This window comes from Tachysurus fulvidraco, chromosome 20, assembly GCF_022655615.1.
Source record: "Tachysurus fulvidraco isolate hzauxx_2018 chromosome 20, HZAU_PFXX_2.0, whole genome shotgun sequence".
NCBI lineage: Eukaryota > Metazoa > Chordata > Actinopteri > Siluriformes > Bagridae > Tachysurus > Tachysurus fulvidraco.
Genome location: NC_062537.1, coordinates 6,732,963 through 6,753,114, shown reverse-complemented (window position 1 = coordinate 6,753,114; position 20,152 = coordinate 6,732,963). Strand labels below are relative to the sequence as shown.

General features: G+C 41.3%; 1 protein-coding gene across 2 annotated transcripts; it reads left to right on the top strand.

The window, feature by feature from the left end:
- The first annotated feature begins 531 nt into the window (after window positions 1-531).
- Window positions 532-19,523, top strand: hapln1b (hyaluronan and proteoglycan link protein 1b). 2 transcript variants are annotated; one of them, XM_027139713.2, is made up of 5 exons: window positions 532-726; window positions 12,645-12,775; window positions 17,488-17,850; window positions 18,134-18,436; window positions 19,126-19,523. In XM_027139713.2, the coding sequence occupies exons 2-5, from the start codon at window positions 12,661-12,663 to the stop codon at window positions 19,413-19,415; spliced, it is 1,071 nt and encodes a 356-aa protein (XP_026995514.1). In that variant the 5' UTR covers window positions 532-726; window positions 12,645-12,660; the 3' UTR covers window positions 19,416-19,523. The 2 variants fall into 2 exon arrangements, with proteins under 2 accessions (XP_026995514.1, XP_026995516.1); XM_027139715.2 differs by lacking the exon at window positions 532-726 and adding an exon at window positions 11,850-12,133.
- The last annotated feature ends 629 nt before the right edge of the window (window positions 19,524-20,152 follow it).

Below are 20,152 nucleotides of genomic sequence, written 5' to 3'. Positions count from 1 at the left end.
TATTATTATTTATATTATAATCTTCATTAATACATTTTCAAAACATTTTTGTTTGAAATGTACCAAAGTCTCAGAGTTGTAGTATGGTATGTGTATGTACTACAGTCCTGACTCAGTGGTTTTCAGTCATAGTCCTCCAGCTTTTCATTTCCCTTGAAGGCAAAATGTTCAGTGAACAAAGCTCCTTATACTTCCTAATCATAATAATGATGGACAATATAGGCTTTTGTTAAGGTACATAATCAAAATCTGGCAGAGGGATAACAAAATAATTTGAAGCAACTGCTGATTAAACAATTGGCCAAATTTAAAAAAGGTTACATAAAATAGACTATATTGAATCTGAGCTGCATATACGTATAATATTTTTGGCTTCACTTGCAAACTAAGTGTAAAAGTATGATTTCAGTGGATTTCTGTAGTTTATCCTGCAACCTGGTGCCCATGTAACGTGCTTCCATGCAACAGCCTCGAGCCCCCTCGTGCAGACAGGCAATGGTCTGATTGGACGTCATGAAAACGACTTGTCATCAGCCGTCACGAGTCTGTTCAACTCTAGTGGAGGCAAATGTAAAAAAGGATGAATGGAAAATCTATTATAAGTAGTCTACGCAACGCGATGTGTGCTTTTTTCACTCATTACCCTGTGACGTAGGCGAGAGTAAAAAACACTAGAAAACGCTTCAGAAATTGTACAGCAGCAGACGCAATTCCCTGTTTGTCGAGGTAAGACATATATACAGCTTCTCACTTTTATTCTCTTTGTTTATTTGCTCGGATTTGCATGTAGGCTATTTTTAAAGCTAGTGCGGTTTTTCAACTTTTCAACAGGCTTAGAAAAGCTAAATTCACTATTTACATCGCCCGAGGAAAATTCTGTCGTTCTGTCGTTTAATCAGTGCTTTTTTATTTAGAGAGAACAGCAATTTAATTAGGAGAGCTAACATGTTTGTGGACCCAAAGGGCTCAGGAGCAAAAAACTGAGAGAAAGTAAGAACTGCGCTAGTGAGAAAAATGTCAATAAAATAAATAAAACAGTAATAATAATGTTGTTACTACTACTACTACTACTACTACTACTACTACTACTACTACTACTACTACTACTACTAATATATAGTGAGGTTAATGTCCTCTTCTTTGAGACAGATTGTGATATTTAATTTAGACACACTAGAAAGGCTAGAAAAGACTGAAGAACTGTTGACTGTCACATTGCAGTGCGACCTGTGCCATGCAAAAAAAATATTATTATTATTATTATTATTATTATTATTATTATTATTATTATTATGCAGTAATACTTATTTTCTAAGTGATTTACATACAGTCACTGAAAGAAGCATTGACTAGAAATCTGGATGTACACAGCATTGAAACAAGTAATTTCTTGCTGTGCAGTATTCAGCGATACTGAGAGGTCTTTGTGTGAGCTAAGGTGGTACGAGGGTGACGTTACAGACTTCTAACTGACATCCAGGATGGGTGGACTCTGGTGTGAACCTAACCCATTTATACAGGAACAGGGTGGAGGTCCTTTTTCCAACAGAACTTTCTTTGTCATTTGTAAAGATCTTTGTAAAAAAAAAAATCTATGAATGGATTTTTCATTGAAGAAACATTGAGTCTTATGCTTCCCTGAGTTTGCTTAGATATCAGGAAAATAAAGTACATATCAGGAAAATGTAACCTTTTCAATATTATATACAGTTTTATTAGCATCTATCTGCTTTTCATGTCTGCTTACATTTGCACTCACCCTATTCTGCATATTTTTATATATATGTTATATTTTGTATTGGTTTATTTGCATTTTGTACCATCTGTTTACAGTGTGTGTGAACATGTGCACATTTTAACACACTCACACACACATACACACACATACACACACACACACACACACACACACACACACACACACACACACACACACACACACACACACACACACACACACACACACACACAAACACACACACACACATTGCGTTAACCCTTTGGCTAAAATAACTTCAGTGAACAGCTTCTTGTAGCCAGTCTCTGACATGAAAATTTGCCCCATTCCTCACCATAGATTTCTTTCAGCTGTGAGATGTTTAAGAAGTTTCTTGCATGCATGGACCATTTCAAGTTACCCCACAGCATTTCTTAGTTTTCAGCCAGTCTTTGGTGGATTTACTGGTATGTTTTGGTTCATTGTCATGTTGTAGGGTCCAGTTGCACTTCAGCTTTAATTTTTTCACAGTTAGTCTCGCATGTTCCTCAAGCATCCTTTGATACGCAATAGAATTCATGGTGGATTCTATGATGATGAGCTGGCCAGGTCCTGCTGCAGCAAAGCATTCCAAACCCGGGACACTTCACCTCCATGTTTCACAGTTGGTACCGTATGAGGTTCTTTTCCTGGAATGCTGTATTTGGTTTATGCCAAACATGTACTCTGCTCAGGTGTCCAAATAATTAAATTTTAGACCCATCTGTTCAAAGAACATTATTCCTTTGTCTATATACTTTGTCTAAATTCTCTCTGGCAAAATACATGGCCTATATGTTTTTCTTAGACAGCAAAGATTTCCTCCTTGCACACCTCCATGAAAGTTAAACTTGTGTAGTCTCTTTTTGATTGTAGAGGCATGCACATTAACATCAACAGTAGCAAGATCCTTCTGTAGGTCTTGTGATGACATTTTAGGGTTTTTGATGACTTCTAATAGCATCTTGCATTCTGCTCCCAGGGTGAACTTACTGTACTTGGACGGCCAGACCTGGGCATGTTAGCAGTTGTTTTGAATGTTCTCCACTTGTAGACTATTTTCCAGATAGTGAAATGGCTGAATTCTTTGGAGATCTTTATAAATCCCTTACCAGACTCATAAGCTGCTACAATCTTTTTTCTTAAGGTCTAATAATAATAATAATAATAATATGCTGACAGCTCTTTCAATCTCACCATGGTGTTCTTACTTTAACAGTCAGGAGCACACCAAAGTAAATGCCTGAGCTTTATATAGGGAAAGCTTCTTTCAAAATGCTGAGTAACAATGTTATAATCATTTGTACCTAATATGATACACCTGCATGTGATTTTAGCCATTTAAAGTGCGAAAAAATGTGACATTTAACAGAAAGTTTTAAAATTGTTCTAAAATTTTAATTGTTTATTTATAATACATGAATCTATAAGTATTGCTAAAATTGATTTTAAATATCCATATGTCCAAATATGGAAAAAACAAACAAACATACAGGCCTTCATAGGGTGTCCAAATTTTTTCACATGACCATGTATAAATGTATATAAAAAGACTGATTGAATCTATTTATTGATTATTTGAAGCCTCTATTCATATTCATTTACTCTAAGTATTAATATATTAATATGTATATGAGTATATTCAGTGGTGTGAAAAAGTGTTTGCCCCTTCCTGATTTTGTATTTTTTGCACATTTGTCACACTTTAATGTTTCAGATCAAAAAAATTTAAATATGAGTCAAAGATAACACAGGTAAACACAACATGCAGTTTTCAAATTAAGGTTTTTATTATTAAGAGAAAACAAAATCCAAACCCACATGGCTCTGTGTGAAAAAGTGTTTGAAAAATGTGTTCATGACTCCACAATAAGAAAGAGACTGGGCAAAAATGTTCCAAGAGGAAAAACGCTGCTGAGCAAAAGGAACATAAAGGCTTGTCTCAGATTTGCCAGAAAACATTGATGATCCCCAAGACTTTTGGGAAAATACTCTGTGGACCGACAAGACAAAAGTTGAACTTTTTGGAAGGTGTGTGTCCCATTATGTCTGGCATAAAAGTAACACCAAATTTCAGAAAAAGAACATCATACCAACAGTAAAATATGGTGGTGGTAGTATGATGGTCTGGGGCTGTTTTGCTGCTTCAGGACCTGGAAGACTTGCTGTGATAAATGGCAGGGTAGCCGGTAGCCGGAGCCGGATGTCGCGAGTCGAGAGCCAAACCCACTGGCCGGGTTGGTACTCAGGGTGTTCCCGGCGGTGTCTGTCAGCCTGGGCTTTTTGCGTTCGGACGACTCTCCGTAGTAGCTGCGGCCCACGTTTCTTCGCTCCGTCGGAACCAGTCGTTAACAGCTGGTAGGTCGGTGGGCGTGTCGGACCAGGGGAATAAGGGAGGTTGGTACCCGAGGACGCACTGAAAGGGTGTCAGGCCGGTGGTGGGTTTAATGAGGGAGTTTTGCGCGTATTCTGCCCACATCAGATACCGGCTCCACTCATTCTGACTGTGGCGACAGTACGTTCGGAGAAAACGGACGATCTCCTGGTTGAGGCGCTCCGTCTGACCGTTAGATTGGGGGTGGTACCCCGAAGTGAGACTGATGTTAATGTCGAGTCGCTTGAAGAAGGCCCTCCAGACCCGTGAGGTGAACTGAGGACCTTGGTCCGAGACGATGTCTTCTGGAAGGCCATAAAAGCGGAAGACTTGGTTGCATAGCAGCTCCGCGGTCTCGAAGGCGGTGGGAAGTTTGGTTAGTGGGATTAACCGGCAGGCTTTCGAGAATCGGTCGATAACGGTCAGAATGGTGGTGTAGTTGTTGGATCAAGGCAGATCTGTGATAAAGTCCAACGCGATGTGGGACCAGGGACGCTGGGGGATAGGCAGAGGTTGCAGCAAGCCCACAGGTAACTGATGAGAAGCCTTGGAGGCGTGGCACGCCGCGCAGCCGTGAACATACTTGCGTGTGTCTGCGTTTAGCGAAGGCCACCAGAACTCATTCTGGACCAGGTGGGTTGTTGCGGTTATGCCAGGGTGGCCGGAGGCCAGACTCGTGTGCAGTAGGGTCAGGAGTGGAGTACGCAGGTGCTCCGGCACGTACGTTTTGCCGGCCGGGCATTCGATCGGAGGTTGCGTTTGGGCTTTGGCGTCGGTGATCTCGGTCATAATGTCCCACTGAATGGGGGCTAGGATGCGGGTCTCGGGTAGGATCGGTTCGGTGGGTTTGTGTTGGACCGACTCTCGGTGCATGCGTGACAGGGCGTCGGCTTTGACGTTCTTATTCCCTGGTCGGTACGTCACGGTGAATTGGAACCGGGTGAAGAACATAGCCCACCGGGCCTGGCGTGTGTTCATGCATTTGGCAGAACGCAGGTACGCATATATATATGTATGTATATATATATATATGTGTGTGTGTGTGTGTGTGTGTGTGTGTGTGAATGTGAGTGTGAGTGTGTGTGTGTGTGTGTGTATGTTTATGAATATATAATTTTGGGGTGTGCTGATGGATATTTGTGTTCATCAGCCACTAGTGTGTTACGAAAGGCAGGCACTGATGTAGGTGAGGTAGGGTGGAATCAACGTTCAGATTCATCCCAAAGGTGTTTCTGTAGGGATGAGAGCAGAACACAACCACATATAGCAGGAAAGGTCAGGTGACCCAATACTTTTGGAAATATAATGTATACCAAGTGTATCAACAAGGCCATATCCCAAACTGTAGGGAGATTCCAGCCCTGTCCTTGAGAACAACTCAAAATTATTGTGATGTTTTACAAATGACAAAATTAATGTTAATTAAATTAAGCACTTTGTGTTTTTTGGGTTGACACCAGGGGCGGTTCTAGGATTTCATCTTTAGGGGGCTTAGCCCTCAGTGAGAATTTAAAACAAGAAGAGTTCTATATTATATATTATATATGACAACTCTGGTAATAAGAATAGTGAAATTTGACTGCTTTCGGTTGCCGTCTTTCTGCCGATTAACCATCCATCCATCCATCCATCCATCTTCTGCCGCTTTTTCCGGGGCTGGGACATGGGGGCAGCAGACTAAGCAGGCATGCCCAGACTTCCCTCTCCCCAGACACTTCCTCCAGCTCTTCCGGGGGAATACCCAGGCGTTCCCAGGCCAGCCGAGAGACATAGTCCCTCCAGCGTGTCCTTAGTCTTCCCCTGGGCCTCCTCCCGGTTGGACATGCCCAGAACACCTCCCTAGGGAGTCGTCCAGGAGGCATCCGAAACAGATGCCCGAGCCACCTCAACTGACTCCTCTCGATGTGCAGGAGCAGCGGATCTACTCTGAGCTCCTCCCGAGTGACCGAGCTCCTCACCCTATCTCTAAGGGAGCGCCCAGCCACCCTACGGAGGAAACTCATTTCGGCCGCCTGTATCCGGGATCTTGTCCTTTCGGTCATGACCCAAAGCTCATGACCATAGGTGATGGTAGGAACGTAGATCGACTGGTAAATAGAGAGCTTCGCCTTGCGGCTCAGCTCTTTCTTCACCACAACAGACCGGTATATCGACCGCATCACTGCAGAAGATACACTGATCCGCCTGTCGATCTCCCGCTCCATCCTTCCCTCACTCATGAACAAGACCCCAAGATACTTAAACTCTTCCACTTGAGGCAGGAGCTCTCCGCCAACCTGAAGGGGACAAGCTATACCACCATCCCTGCCGCTTCACACTCGGCTGCAAACCGTCCCAGTGCACACTGATGATCCCGATTTGAGGAAGCCAACAGGACAACATCATCTGCAAAAAGCAGAGATAAAATCCTGTGGTCTCCAAAACGGACTCCCTCCAGCCACTGACTGCGCCTAGAAATCCTGTCCATATAAATAATGAACAGGACCGGTGACAAAGGGCAGCCCTGTCGGAGTCCAACATGCACTGGGAACAAGTCTGACTTACTGCTGGCTATGTGAACCAAACTCCTGCTCCGGTCATATAGGGACCGGACAGCCCTTAGCAGAGGGCCCCGGACCCCATACTCCCAGAGCACCCCCACAGGTCACCACGAGGGACACAGTCGAATGCCTTCTCCAAATCCACAAAGCACATGTGGACAGGTTGGGCAAACTCCCATGCACCCTCCAGCAACCTGGCAAGAGTATAGAGATGGTCCAGTGTTCCACGACCGGGACGAAACCCGCATTGTTCCTCCTGAATCCGAGGTTCGACTATCGGCCGAATTCTCCTCTCCAGTACCCTGGCATAGATTTTTCCGGGGAGGCTGAGGAGTGTGATCCCCCTGTAGTTGGAACACACCCTCCGGTCCCCCTTCTTAAACAGAGGGACCACCACCCCAGTCTGCCAGTCCAGAGGCACTGTCCCCAACCGCCACGTGATGTTGCAGAGGCGTGTCAACCAAGACAGCCCCACAAGATCCAGAGACTTGAGGTACTCGGGGCGGATCTCATCCACGCACTGGGACTTGCCACTGAGGAGCGTCTCAACTACCTCAGTGACCTCAGCTTGGGGGATCGACGAGTCCACAACCGAGCCCTCGGCCTCTGCTTCCTCAGTGGAAGACATGTCGGTGGGGTTGAGGAGATCCTTGAAGTACTCCTTCCACCGTCTGAGAATGTCCCCAGTCGAAGTCAGCAGATTCCCACTACCACTGTAAACAGTGTATGCAGGGCACTGCTTTCCCCTCCTGAGGGGCCGGACGGTTTGCCAGAATTTCTTCGAGGCCAACCAATAGTCCTTCTCCATGTCCTCACTGAACTCCTCCCAGACCCGAGTTTTCGCCTCCGCAACCACCCGGGCTGAAGCTCACTTGGCCCTCCGGAACCTATCAGCTGCCTCCTTCTTCAGCTTGACGGCATCCCTTACTTCCGGGGTCCACCACCGGGTACGGGGATTGCCGCCACGACAGGCACCGGAGACCTTACGGCCACAGCTCCGAGCAGCCGCGTTGACAATGGAGGTGGAGAACATGGTCCACTCTGACTCAATGTCTCCAACCTCCCTCGGGATCTGGTTGAAGCTCTGCTGGAGGTGGGAGTTGATCTTTCTGACCGGAGACTCTGCCAAACGTTCCCAGCAGACCCTCACAGTACGTTTGGGTCTGCCAAGTCTGTCCAACTTCCTCCCCTGCCATCGGATCCAACTCACCACCAGGTGGTGATCAGTTGACAGCTCCGCCCCTCTCTTTACCTGATTGTCCAAGACATATGGCCGGAGGTCAGATGAAACAACCACAAAGTCGATCATCGACCTCCGACCTAGGGTGTCCTGGTGCCACGTGTCTTTCCGCCGATTAACTTTATAGATAAACGCCTCCAGCTCTGACTGCGCGTGCACGCTGTGCGTACCTGTGCTTTTCTGTTCAAATAAAGCAGACAGCTGAAGATGCACTTTTGAAAGACTACAATGCAAGCGCATAAAAGCAAAGTAAAAAAAAAATCGCTCTTGGATCAAACTGATAAATAATTTTCTTTCCCATCGACGACATGTCCTGCATTTTAACGTAATTTTAAGTTCAGTAACAAAGTATTTTTACTCCGTTACTTCCCACCTCTGTATATATATGAACACATACTGTATATGTGTATATATATATATATATATACGTATATATATATACGTATATATATATATACGTATATATATATATATATATATATATATATATATATATATATATATACACACGTATATATATATATATATATATATATATATATACTTATATATATATATTTATATATATATATATTTATATATATATATATATATATATATATATATATATATATATATATATATATATATATATATATATAGGTGTGCTCATAAGTCATTTGCCAAATGTATGTGTGCCATTTTTAAAAGTACATTGGTGAGAAGGCAAAAGATTTTTTTTTCCTTATAGGACTGAAGTTAATATGTAAGGCATAACAGAATGGCACAATCATCAAACAAAACATATCAAAAAAGAAAATAAGTAAACAATCCCTGTGCTTAATATCGTGCATTGCCCTGTATAGCATCGATTATGGCGTGAAGTCTTTTGTAATAATTGTGCATGACGTCCATAATTCTTCAGGTTCCCCTTCAGGTTCAGCTGCCCATTTTTCTTGGCAAGTTCCTGTAAATTTTTGGTTGTCTTGCACAAACTGCACGTTTGAGATCTCCCCAAAGTGGCTCAGTGATATTGAGGTCATATTGAGTCCAGAACCTTCACCTTCACCTGCTGTGGAACTTGTGAGGATCTTGCTTGTTGTGAGGATCTTGCTTGCTTGTCTTTGCTGTTCTTACTTCTCCTCAGTTGTTCTGCAACACATCTAGTATCTAGGATTTGGGTACTAAATTTCTCTGATTTTAAAAAATTGAGGGCAGACGAGTTCCAAAGCTATGGAAAGTATTTGTGGATAACTCCAGCAGTAGGGAGGAAAAAGGAATCAGGGTCAGGAAGGGATGATAACGTCCAGGAAGCTACAGAGAAAGGGGAGATAGAGTGGATGTTTTGGTAAGTGGAAGAGCCATACTAATAGCAGGTATGGTGGGTGATGGTGAAGTATACCAAGTGTTGATTTGCAGATGTGGAGTGGGGTACCATTGAATTCTATAGCTGGAGAGGGGTTTCTGAAAACCAGTTTCAAGACATTTTCCCCCTTTTGTAAGCACAGTTGTTGAATGTCAGGGAGAAATAATGCAGAAAGGGGAGAAGGCAAGAATTCTTGAACTTGTCAAAGTGGAGGTTGAAGCAGGTCAAGAGACCACTAACCACTGCTGTACACCTGCTAATTTATGCACTTATCCATATATCCAAATATGCAGCCAATTGTGTGGTAGCAGCACAATTCACAATGAGCTTCTACTCAAGAGCTTAAGTTAATGTATTCTCTGTGACTTTAACTGTGGCATGGTTGTTGGTGCCAGATGGTCAGGATTGAGTATTTGAAATTCAATACAGTTCAATTTATTTTTATTCACATTGTCTCAAAGTAGCTTTACAGGAGTATAGAAACAGAAGTAAAAAAATAGCAAGTTGGAGATGATGGTAGCAAGGAAAAAACTCCCTGAGATGATATGAGGAAGAAACCTAGAGAGAATGGAAGGGAACCCAGTCTCATTTGGGTGACACTAGACAAAAAATAATGTAAATGTAAATAATGTCCTTTCAACAACAGTTTATAAATGTGCCACCGAGAGATCCTGAGGAACTAATGGGTAGGTGCAAATTCTGAGTTCACCATAGAACCAACACTAATTCCTTCCTGGCATAGTCTTCAAATGATTGCTGATAAGGACCCTACCATACAAGTGATGCAACAGTGGTTCAAAGAAGGCATGACAGTCTAAAGCGGCATTCATACTGCACACGACAAAGGACACGACTGTCAGATTTCGCCCCCTAGTGACAGTCGCACGGAATGTGCAATATGATCGTGTAGACGTCAACATGGGAGTGAAGCTAATTCTCGCAGTTTCTGAAAACCCATTACTATATCATCGTGACACCTCAAAATAACCACGGAAATCTTCTCCATTAAGGCTCAATTCTTGCACTAAACTGTGATACTAGAGTTTTATCCACACTGATTTGCAATGCTTTTTTTTGCGTCTTCAGTAAAGGAGAGCAAAAGCAAGAGCCTGGGGTAGAACATCAGGATTGATGAAGTGGCAATTAGACTGGGAACTCAGAACACTGGGAGCTTGGGAGTGGCATGTGTAGCTCGAGAGAGAGGGAAAGAGAGAGAAAGGTGAGGAAAAAGAGAAAAATATTAGGTATGATTGTAATTATGTGATGTACAATGTAAATTATGTGCAAAGTGCAGACAGGGACTCTGGCAAGGCTAGCTATAACAGCATAACTAAAGTTAGAACCAGAAATTGACACAGACATGAGGACTTGCTGGGATGTAAAAGCATCCTACCACTCCACAGTCTGCAAACCTAAGAGACTTGCAAGGGAAGTAAGGCGACAGCATTCAGACATCCTAGTTAACCAAACACTCTGTGCCTTGAACCCTCCAGATCTGTTCCTTTACCTAAGAAAGGCCAATGCAGTGTGGATAAGATAGGAGTAATACGTTTGTATCTTCTGGTTCGAGTTAGGACTCTAACTGGAGCTTGTTTATGCTCCTACTGGAACATCCAGACAGTAAAGCATTACAGTAATCCAACCTAGAGGTAACAAATGCATGAACTAGTGTTTCTGCATCATGTAGTGACATCTTATATCTTAGAAATGTTTCTGAGAGGAAAGTTATATTGTTTGTGATATTATTTATGTGATCTTTAAATGATAGACTGGTCAGACAGCTAACTAACATACACTTATTACACGTAAAATTAATGCTAATGATGGAGGAAGAATTGCTTAACATTCTGAAGCTCACACACTGGACAAGGTTAATGTTTGCCATACTTAATGTCTATGAACCTTTGACTTAAATGAGTTTGGAATGTTAAAAAGATACAAAGAGCATTTCCCGAAGTTGAATAAAATGAGATAGGGAAGTAAAAAAAAAAAAAAAAAAAAATTAAAGCAACAGCAGAAAAATTTAAACCAAAAATATTTATAATCATTATATTTATAAATAATCTGTTTTTTTTTTATTCATATCTGTTATCTTATTTAGATATATAAATGTCTAAGATTTTTCATCTAGTACATAGGAATGTCTTAATTTTAAAAGGACCTTAAACATTAGAATTGTATGTATTTCCTAATGACTTAATAATTTCTTAATATAAAAGTAAATTAAAGTAAAGCAAACTTGTATGCTTGTTTATTTATATAATAATTTATATTATTTATAATACAGGCAGGTGACCCTACTTCTCATTCAATTATTATAAAGCTCATATGATTATAAAAAAGCAACTTGAAGTTTTGATATTTATGATCCGATTTCTGTATTGAATTTTGAAATGTTATTCATTTTTGGAGGTTTTGTATGGTTTTATTTATATTATCTAGACAGTATATGCTGAAATATGTAGAAAAGGACATGTGTTTGTTCTCCCTAATCTTATCATTGGTGGATTCCTGGTATGCCTAATGACTATTTGCAGCCTGGTCTTCGGTGAATTGGTGGGGGCTGCTCTGCAGAGAGAGTACAATTTTGTTCTGCTGACTGCAGAACTACTACCTGGCACACTCTGCAAGTGCGTCAGCACTCTGAAATGAATGAAGAGGAAAAAAGGATCAAGCAGAATTACTGCAGAGAGAGAGATAGATAGATAGAGAGAGAGAGAGAGAGAGAGAGAGAAAGAGAGAGAGAGAGAGAGAGAGAGAGAGAGAGAGAGAGAGAGAGAGAGAGAGAGCATGTACAGTCTTTCTAGCTCAGATGTATATTTGACAATATCTTTACATGCAGCTTGCTATTAGCTAGGACTGTATATTATGTAAGATGGTAAGTCTGCTACCCTCTTCAGGCTTTGTTGTGCTGGCGAATGATAGTGCTCTATTAATGCTATTGTGCTCAAGACATGTTTCGGAAAGTTCTGCACTGTGTTGATATGTAAAGTTTGTTTCATTTTTATACACACTGTGTTCTGCATGGTTGAAGCATTTGTGTGAAGAGTTTAACTGAAGACAATGTCATCTGGAATTTGCATTCTTAAGACACAAGATTATATGAGATTAAATATTTGGTTCTTTATATCTGCCACAATCCTATTTATGATTTGCCTGAAATGAGTGTTGCAGTTATGGAGAAAACATGCTCTGCACTACAAGAATAATTGCCGGTTTACCTTGAAATAATGCAGATAGAAATATACTGGAGGATCAGAAAAAAAATACTTTCTTTTTCGTTTCTTTGATAATCATAGAACCAAAAAGTCAATTATTGGACTTGCAGTGTTCATATTATGTTAAAATGGGAATTGCTGAAATAACTATGCTGTTCTGTCTATTTGTAGTGAAGTAACGGCACTAATGCAATATATCAAGATGAACACTCTCTTTCTCCTCACCGTCCTCTCCGTGTGCTATGCAGAGATCTTTGACAAGGCTTACGATTCAGAGTCTTACAGGACCTCTTACATCTCAGGTAGGTCATACGATCAATATTACCCATATATTTTGAAGTGCACATGGATGCGGACATTCCCACTTGAGAGACTGGTCAGACAGCTAGCTAAAATTAGTCTCTCTTTAATGACAGAGAAAGAATTGCTTAACATCCTGCAGCTCACACACTGGACAAGGTCAATGTTTGCCATACTTAATGACTATGTACCTTTAAATGAGTTTGGAATATTAAAAAGATACAAAGAGCATTTCCCAAAGATGAATTAAATGAACTGACATAGGGAAGTAAAAGTTTTATTAAACGGAAGCGACAGTGTAAAATATTAACCAAAAATATTTTTAATCATCATATTTATTCAATAATCTGAATTCTTATTCATATTAGATTCATATCTGTTATCTAGGTATAGATGTATAAGTGACAATATCTGTACATGCAGATTGCTATTAGCTAAGACTGTATATTGTGTAAGACGGTAAGTCTGTTACCCTCTTTAAGCTTTGTTGTGTTGAAGAATGACAGTGCTCCGAATTATAGAACATACCTACTAGTTAACAAAGAACCTTAGTTAAAATCAATCATTTACCTGCTACATTGCTTGGCTGACATGGTGGAAACACCATAACTTTCATAACCGTAATAACCTCAATAATACCAGATAAATAATTGTGGTGGGTAGAATCAATAAATAAATTTTATAAAAGAAAATGAAAACAGACCACAGGCAGATATTCTTCATGAAGTTTTTTAGAAAGTACCAAAGTATATAAACCAGGGTTGTCAAAGTAAGGGTTTATTCAGGCCACATCAGTATATATGTGAGCCTTTCAAGGGCCATAAGATAAAGCCCAAACTGTTGACACAATTTGGAAGCGCACATAGTGTGGCTTTAGATACGGTTTCTTAACAAGGGGCCCAAACATGTTTCAGCATAAGAGGTTCCCAGTTCATAGTGAGGTCCATGAAGACATATTTTGCCAAAGTTGGTGTGGAAAAACTCCATTGGCCAGGAGAGATACAGTACCTGACCTCAACCGCACCAAACACCTTTGAGATGAATTGGAACTTTGGACTGCATGCCAGGCCATCTCATCTGACACTACTGGCTAACCAGTAATGCTCTTGTGGCTCAATGGGCAAACTTAATATTGTACCTTTGATTACACCCAAAATTGTTAGCTGAGCAGAAGTATAAGAACAGATAGTCAAAGTAAAGTACATTTTATATCCCACCATGTTAACAATCCACTGACATCACCAAACTGTTGAATTCTATTTTTAATGGTTTTCTAGGCATGTGCCATAGCTGTCAGGACTCAGTCCGGACTTTGGCCATGTGCATTTGTTTGTGTTTGGTGTCAATTGTCTGCCCCTCCCTTGTCTCTTCCTGCCCGCTTCTGCACACCTTTTCCTCATGTGTCTGATTTTCTTGTTTGTTTAGTTGAGCCGCGTTGCCTTGAGCCGCATGGAACCCTCTGTTGTCTTTGCCTTGTCTAGTCTGTGTTTCATGTTTTTTTTTTAAGTTAATATCCTATTTTATTTTAGTTATCCTGCATTTGGGTCTCTTTTATCCCTGCGTCCCTGACAGAAGGATTCCGCCAGACCTAGACCCAGCAGGATAGCTTTAGCCTGGACCGGCTTATTGTGGGAGCATTTTTTTCCCCTGCCCTTTCCCTCCCTGATTTTGTTTTTGTTTTGGTGACATCGGTCCACATTTTTCCGGTGAGGGACTCCGCTCTGCGGGGGGCAACGCCTTTCCTTCCTGTTTTGTCACCATCCCGTGTTTTGTTTTGTTTTTTCGGTGCCCTGCAACATCGCCCTGCACCTGTCCGGTGGGGGGCGTCGCTTCATATTCGGTTTCCGATGAGGACGCTGCCCCACTTCCCGTGTTTTGCCCCCATGGATTTTTTTTGTTAAATTTTATGTTCTGTGGAGGTGGATTTTTTTCTCCCCGACCTCCCTCCCTCCCCTTTCCTGGTTCCCAAGTTGTGGGTCTGGCTGTGGTGCATCGGGGGTTGTGATTGGCCCTCCTGTTTGGTTGTGGATGTCGCTCAGCCCTCCTGCTCGGCTGTGGAAGTCGCTCGGGCCTCCTGCTCGGCTGTGGACATCGCTCGGCCTCTCTGGCTGCACCGCTGTGTGCCTTGCTCCCCCCACCGGCCTTGCCATGTGCCTTGCTCCCCCCCACCTGCCTCGCCATGTGCCTTGCTCGCTCCACATGCCTCACCGTGTGCCTTACTCCCCCCACCTGCCTCGCCATGTGCCTTGCTCCCCCACCTGCCTCGCTGTGTGCCTTGCTCTCCCCACCTGCCTCGTGACTGTCAAGACAGATTGGCACGTCGGGAGCCGCGCCACAAGGGGGGGTACTGTCAGGACTCAGCCCGGACTTTGGCCATGTGCATTTGTTTGTGTTTTGTGTCACGTGTCTGCCCTGCTCTTGTCTCTTCCTGCCCGCTTCTGCACACCTGTTCCTCATGTGTCTGATTTTCTTGTCTATTTGGTTGACCTGCATTGCCTTGAGCAGTGAGGAATCCTCTGTTGTCTTTGTCTTGTTTAGTCTGTGTTTAGTTAATAAATCCTATTTTATTTTAGCTATCCTGCATTTGGGACTCTTTTATCGCCGCGTCCCTGACAATAGCTGCTTTCAGTTGCTCTTTGTATTGAGAGGTTTTGCTCTTCAGAAGGTGAAACGCGTTCTCAAGTTGGATAAGGTATTCCAATTTTTTCCCCTGATGAAATCCTATCTTGTGGCGTTTGTGATGTCACTGACTGTTGTGTAGGGTGTTTTCACAGCTCTCACAATGTTTCTGCCATCAACGCTGTTGTATTCTATGTCTTTGTGACACTTTTCTAGATTGGATCAGTGATGATGGAAGGTGGCAGACTTGGACCAACGCAACAAATACTTACTACTTATTGGCACATAACTTTATGCAAATAATAACAAACTTACAACAAACTTAAATATTAAGCATTTGATTAAAGAAAGTAGTGAATAGTTTAATCCCCAACAATTTGCTTCTAGGTATCTAATTACATCCCTATCCCTAAGGCCCTGAGATGATATGAGGAAGAAACATTTTAGAGGAACCAGGCTTAGAAGAGAACCGATCCTCATTTGGGTGACACTAGACAGGAAATAATGTAAATGTAAAAAATATTCTTTGGCAGGGTGATGAGACTCTAACCAGGTGTAGAACATCAGGATTCATAAAGTAACTCAGGAACTCAGGAAACTCAAGAGTAGCATGAGTAGCTGGAGAGAGAGAGAGAGAGAGAGAGAGAGAGAGAGAGAGAGAGAGAGAGAGAGAGAGAGAGAGAAGATGTTATGATATAGTTATGGTTATGGAATTATGGTGAGCCACCTGGAATAACATTTCTTGACAGCACTTCAGGACCAAAAATTGGTTAATTTCCTTTTTTGTCTTCAAACATGATGTTAGACCACACCCCTGACCACCAATTACTTTCACCCAAGAGTTTCATTCCACATCTACTCCAAAGGGAAATGCAAAGTGAAGGGCCCTCTCAATCTTCCACGACTATCTGAGCAGCACCTCCACAGCCAATGCTTCACACCACTCAAACCATGCTACAATGCTACAGGACACATCCACACACATACTGCTTAATACTATCTGAGATGCCAGTACCATTGTACAGGGACAGGCAGAGAGGGAAGACGAGAAGGAAGAACAAGTGAGAGGGAGAAGAGAGGGCTGCAAAGTGGTTCTTTAGAGCTGCCTGTAGTATTCAGGAAACAAACTTCTCCAGCATCACTGGCAGCAGTTGGGCAAATGTGAACCTATTAGAAATTTGTTTATGCTGTAGACTGAAGACTCAAGAGGATTCAAGATCAAAATAAATATGAGAAGAGAGAAGAGAGCACTGAAAATCTACTCTTGGTTTTAGCTTTCAGTTTCACTTTTTTTTTTTTAAGGAAAATACAGCATGAAGATCAGACAGTGGTCTAAAAAGCAAACCATTTTAAGGTTGAGAAAAGTGAAAAGTCACTCAGAGACATTGCACAAACTTTGGCTATAGCCAAAATGACAGTTTGATTTTTTCTGAAAAAAAAAAGAAAGAAAGAAAACTGAAAATCGAACTGAAAATTAGACACTGAACAGGAGGAAAATACCCAAAACTATAGCCAGTGTCATCACCAATTAACATCCAGAGTGGTAAAGGTATCACAATACAGCATTCGATTAAGACTTCAAAAAAGGATTTATAGAGGTCATATTACGAGATGCAAACCACTCATTAGCAGTAAGAATCAGAAGGCCAGATTGTCCTTTATCGAGATATAGAGACGAGCCACAAATGGAGGTAGTGAGAAATACATTCAAATTAATTGGGAGGAACTTTATCAAGCAGCAAGACAATGATCCAAAACACACTTCCAACCATATAGTAAGGCCCACCTTCCTTCCATCTCAAAAATTTTGACATTGCACTCGTGGTCTGTTGAGGCAAACCACCCTTTTTTGTTCAATGTCACATGGGGTGCAACAACAGCAGCAAAAAATATATCAGATATTTTGTGTGGGGGGGTTGTAATTTGAGCATATCTTATTACTGGGAGGATGGGTCTCTCTATATGTCTATGTTGGTTATGTGGTCATTTGTACTGTGTTCTCTAAAACTAAAAATGCTCTTTCCACACATGGTAAATGCTTTACATTGTTTTCAAAAAGATAAAGTTAAGGATTTTTATGCTCCCTGTTTTTCAGAAAATGGGCCTGGACTGTCTGTTACAACAGAACAAGCCAAAGTGCTGTCTCATCGGGGGGGCAATGTAACACTAACATGCATGTTTCAAAGGAACCCCGGGCGTGTCCCCAATCCCAAAATGAGGATAAAGTGGACTAAGTTAACATCAGATTATCTTAAAGAGATTGATGTTTTTGTAGCTATGGGTTTCCATAAGAAGAGCTATGGTAGATTTCATGGCCGTGTGCATCTACAAGATGCCAGTAAGAACGATGCATCACTGGTCATTAATGAGTTAACACTGGAGGACTATGGGAGATACAAATGTGAGGTGATTGATGGTCTGGAGGATGGCACAGTAGTGGTATCCCTCAATCTGCAAGGTAACATTGTCACAAATTTAATTTTCACAATCAGTTAGTACTATAGTACATTTAGTAGTTGGGAATCAAGCTAGTGTAATTAGTTTGGAGGTGTAAATATTTTTTGTTGCAAAGATATTTCTAGATATTTCTATGTACACTGCAACTGTTTAGGTAAATTCATGTATTATTTAGGATTGTTCAGGCTAATTCTAAGATTGTGGTAAACAGGTATTATTTGCTTAATAATATATGACTGGAAAGGCTGTCTTGCAAAGGAACTGACTGGGAAATGTTTCCACAGGTGTAGTTTTCCCGTATTTTTCACCTAATGGTCGATATAAAATGAACTTCCAAGATGCTGAGAAAACCTGTCAAGACCAGGATGCCATTGTGGCCTCTTTTGACCAGCTTTATGATGCTTGGAGGGAAGGGCTAGACTGGTGCAATGCTGGTTGGCTTAGTGATGGATCAGTGCAATACCCAATCACCAAACCTCGAGATCCATGTGGAGGGAAGAACACTGTCCCTGGCATAAGGAATTATGGAATGCAAGACAAGGAAAAGAGCAGATATGATGTATTCTGTTTCACATCAAAGTACAAAGGTTTGTATATATGATGTTATATTTTTTACTTTTTAACTTCTTAAGAAGGGCACGGTGGCTTAGTGGTTAGCATGTTCGCCTCACACCTCTAGGGTTGGGGGTTTGATTCACGCCTCTGCTTTGTGTGTGGAGTTTGCACGTTCTCCCTGTGCCTCGGGGTTTTTCTCCGGGTACTCCGAGTTTCCTCCACTGGTGCAAAGACATGCATGGTAGGTTGATTGGCATCTCTGGAAAATTGTCCGTAGTGTGTGATTGTGTGAGTGAATGAGTGTGTGTGTGCCCTGCGATGGGTTGGCACTCTGTCCAGGGTGTATCCTGCCTTGATGCCCGATGACGCCTGAGATGAATGAATGAATGAATGAACTTCTTAAGAAGAAAGATAAAAACAAGCATTGCTTGATTAAATTATAATACAGTTTTTCTCAGTTGGAGATAAATGTTACCTATACTAAAATTTATGCCAGTTTTACACTATTAACCTTTTCACCTGGAGTAGCCTAATAATTGTCATTGCAAACCAAACCTGCCATGCAAAGTCTAGCTTCGAAAAGAAGCTAGACTTTAGACTTTTCTTTAGATACACATTATCTATCCCAAATAAGTTTAGCATAAAACAAAGCTTTTAAGTAAACAACCAGAAACTTAAAATCTTAACACTGAATATTTGTACATTATCTTGAAATCTGTAGGTCGTTTCTACTATCTTAAGCCCTCTTTGAAGATGACATATGATGAAGCCGTGCTGGCATGTCAAAAGGATGGAGCTCAGATTGCTAAGGTAGGCCAAATGTATGCAGCATGGAAGCTGCTGGGCTACGATCGCTGTGATGTTGGCTGGCTAGCTGATGGAAGTGTGCGCTACCCCATCTCACGTCCACGTCGCCGCTGTAGCCCCACTGAAGCTGCAGTGCGCTTCTCTGGTTTCCCAGACAAGAAACACAAACTCTATGGTGTCTACTGTTTCAAAGGATACAACTGAGACAAGCAAAAAAAAAAAATATTAATACACAAAGGAAGTGTAGAGGATTCAGTATAAGTAAAACTGTGACCTTTTTCACATACTGTATAATAAAGGTGATTAAGAACACATTGTGTATTTGGTGTTGATAGACATGATAATAAAAACTCAGAAGCATGTTTGTTCCATAAAGCACCAATATAAAAAATGTTCTAAAAAGGATACAAAAAATATTTTTGTAAGACAAAAAGGTTATTTACTCATATATTATGTAGATACTTACATTTTAAGAGAGAACAATTCTGCAGTGTAAGTGGATAATGAACTACAGATACACAAAATTTACTAAACCTCTCTGTCCCTCAATTTACTCTATAGCCTCTCAGAAGAAATATGACAGAAAGCTTAAAAATATGTTAAAGAACATTGTCATTCAGTTGTATTCAAAGATAATTGAAATGGTGGCTAAAATATTTTTTTTTAATGAGCAAACATGAAATCAGTCTAATATTTAGCCATTATTCCGACTGATCTCAGCTAATCTCTCTCTCTCTTTCACATTTTTTTTTACCATCCTTACACGGTGCTAAAAGGTTTTATGTTCTTTTGTTGCTTTTTTTTATATTTAATGTGTGGTCAAACTCACTCATCAAAGTCTTTATTCTAAATAAAAGTCAGCGTACTGTCATACTGAAGAACCAAACACTCGCAGAGTTTTGTAATTTTTTTACAGAAATATTATACTAATCTGTATCACT

What these genes read in the sequence shown, in the direction of transcription:
- hapln1b (XM_027139713.2), top strand. Translation starts at nt 12,661, where the DNA reads ATGCAATATATCAAGATGAACACTCTCTTTCTCCTCACCGTCCTCTCC. An exon ending in CAGGACCTCTTACATCTCAG is followed by an intron (nt 12,776 to 17,487) that starts GTAGGTCATACG and finishes CCTGTTTTTCAG; the next exon opens with AAAATGGGCCTGGACTGTCT. An exon ending in GGTATCCCTCAATCTGCAAG is followed by an intron (nt 17,851 to 18,133) that starts GTAACATTGTCA and finishes ATGTTTCCACAG; the next exon opens with GTGTAGTTTTCCCGTATTTT.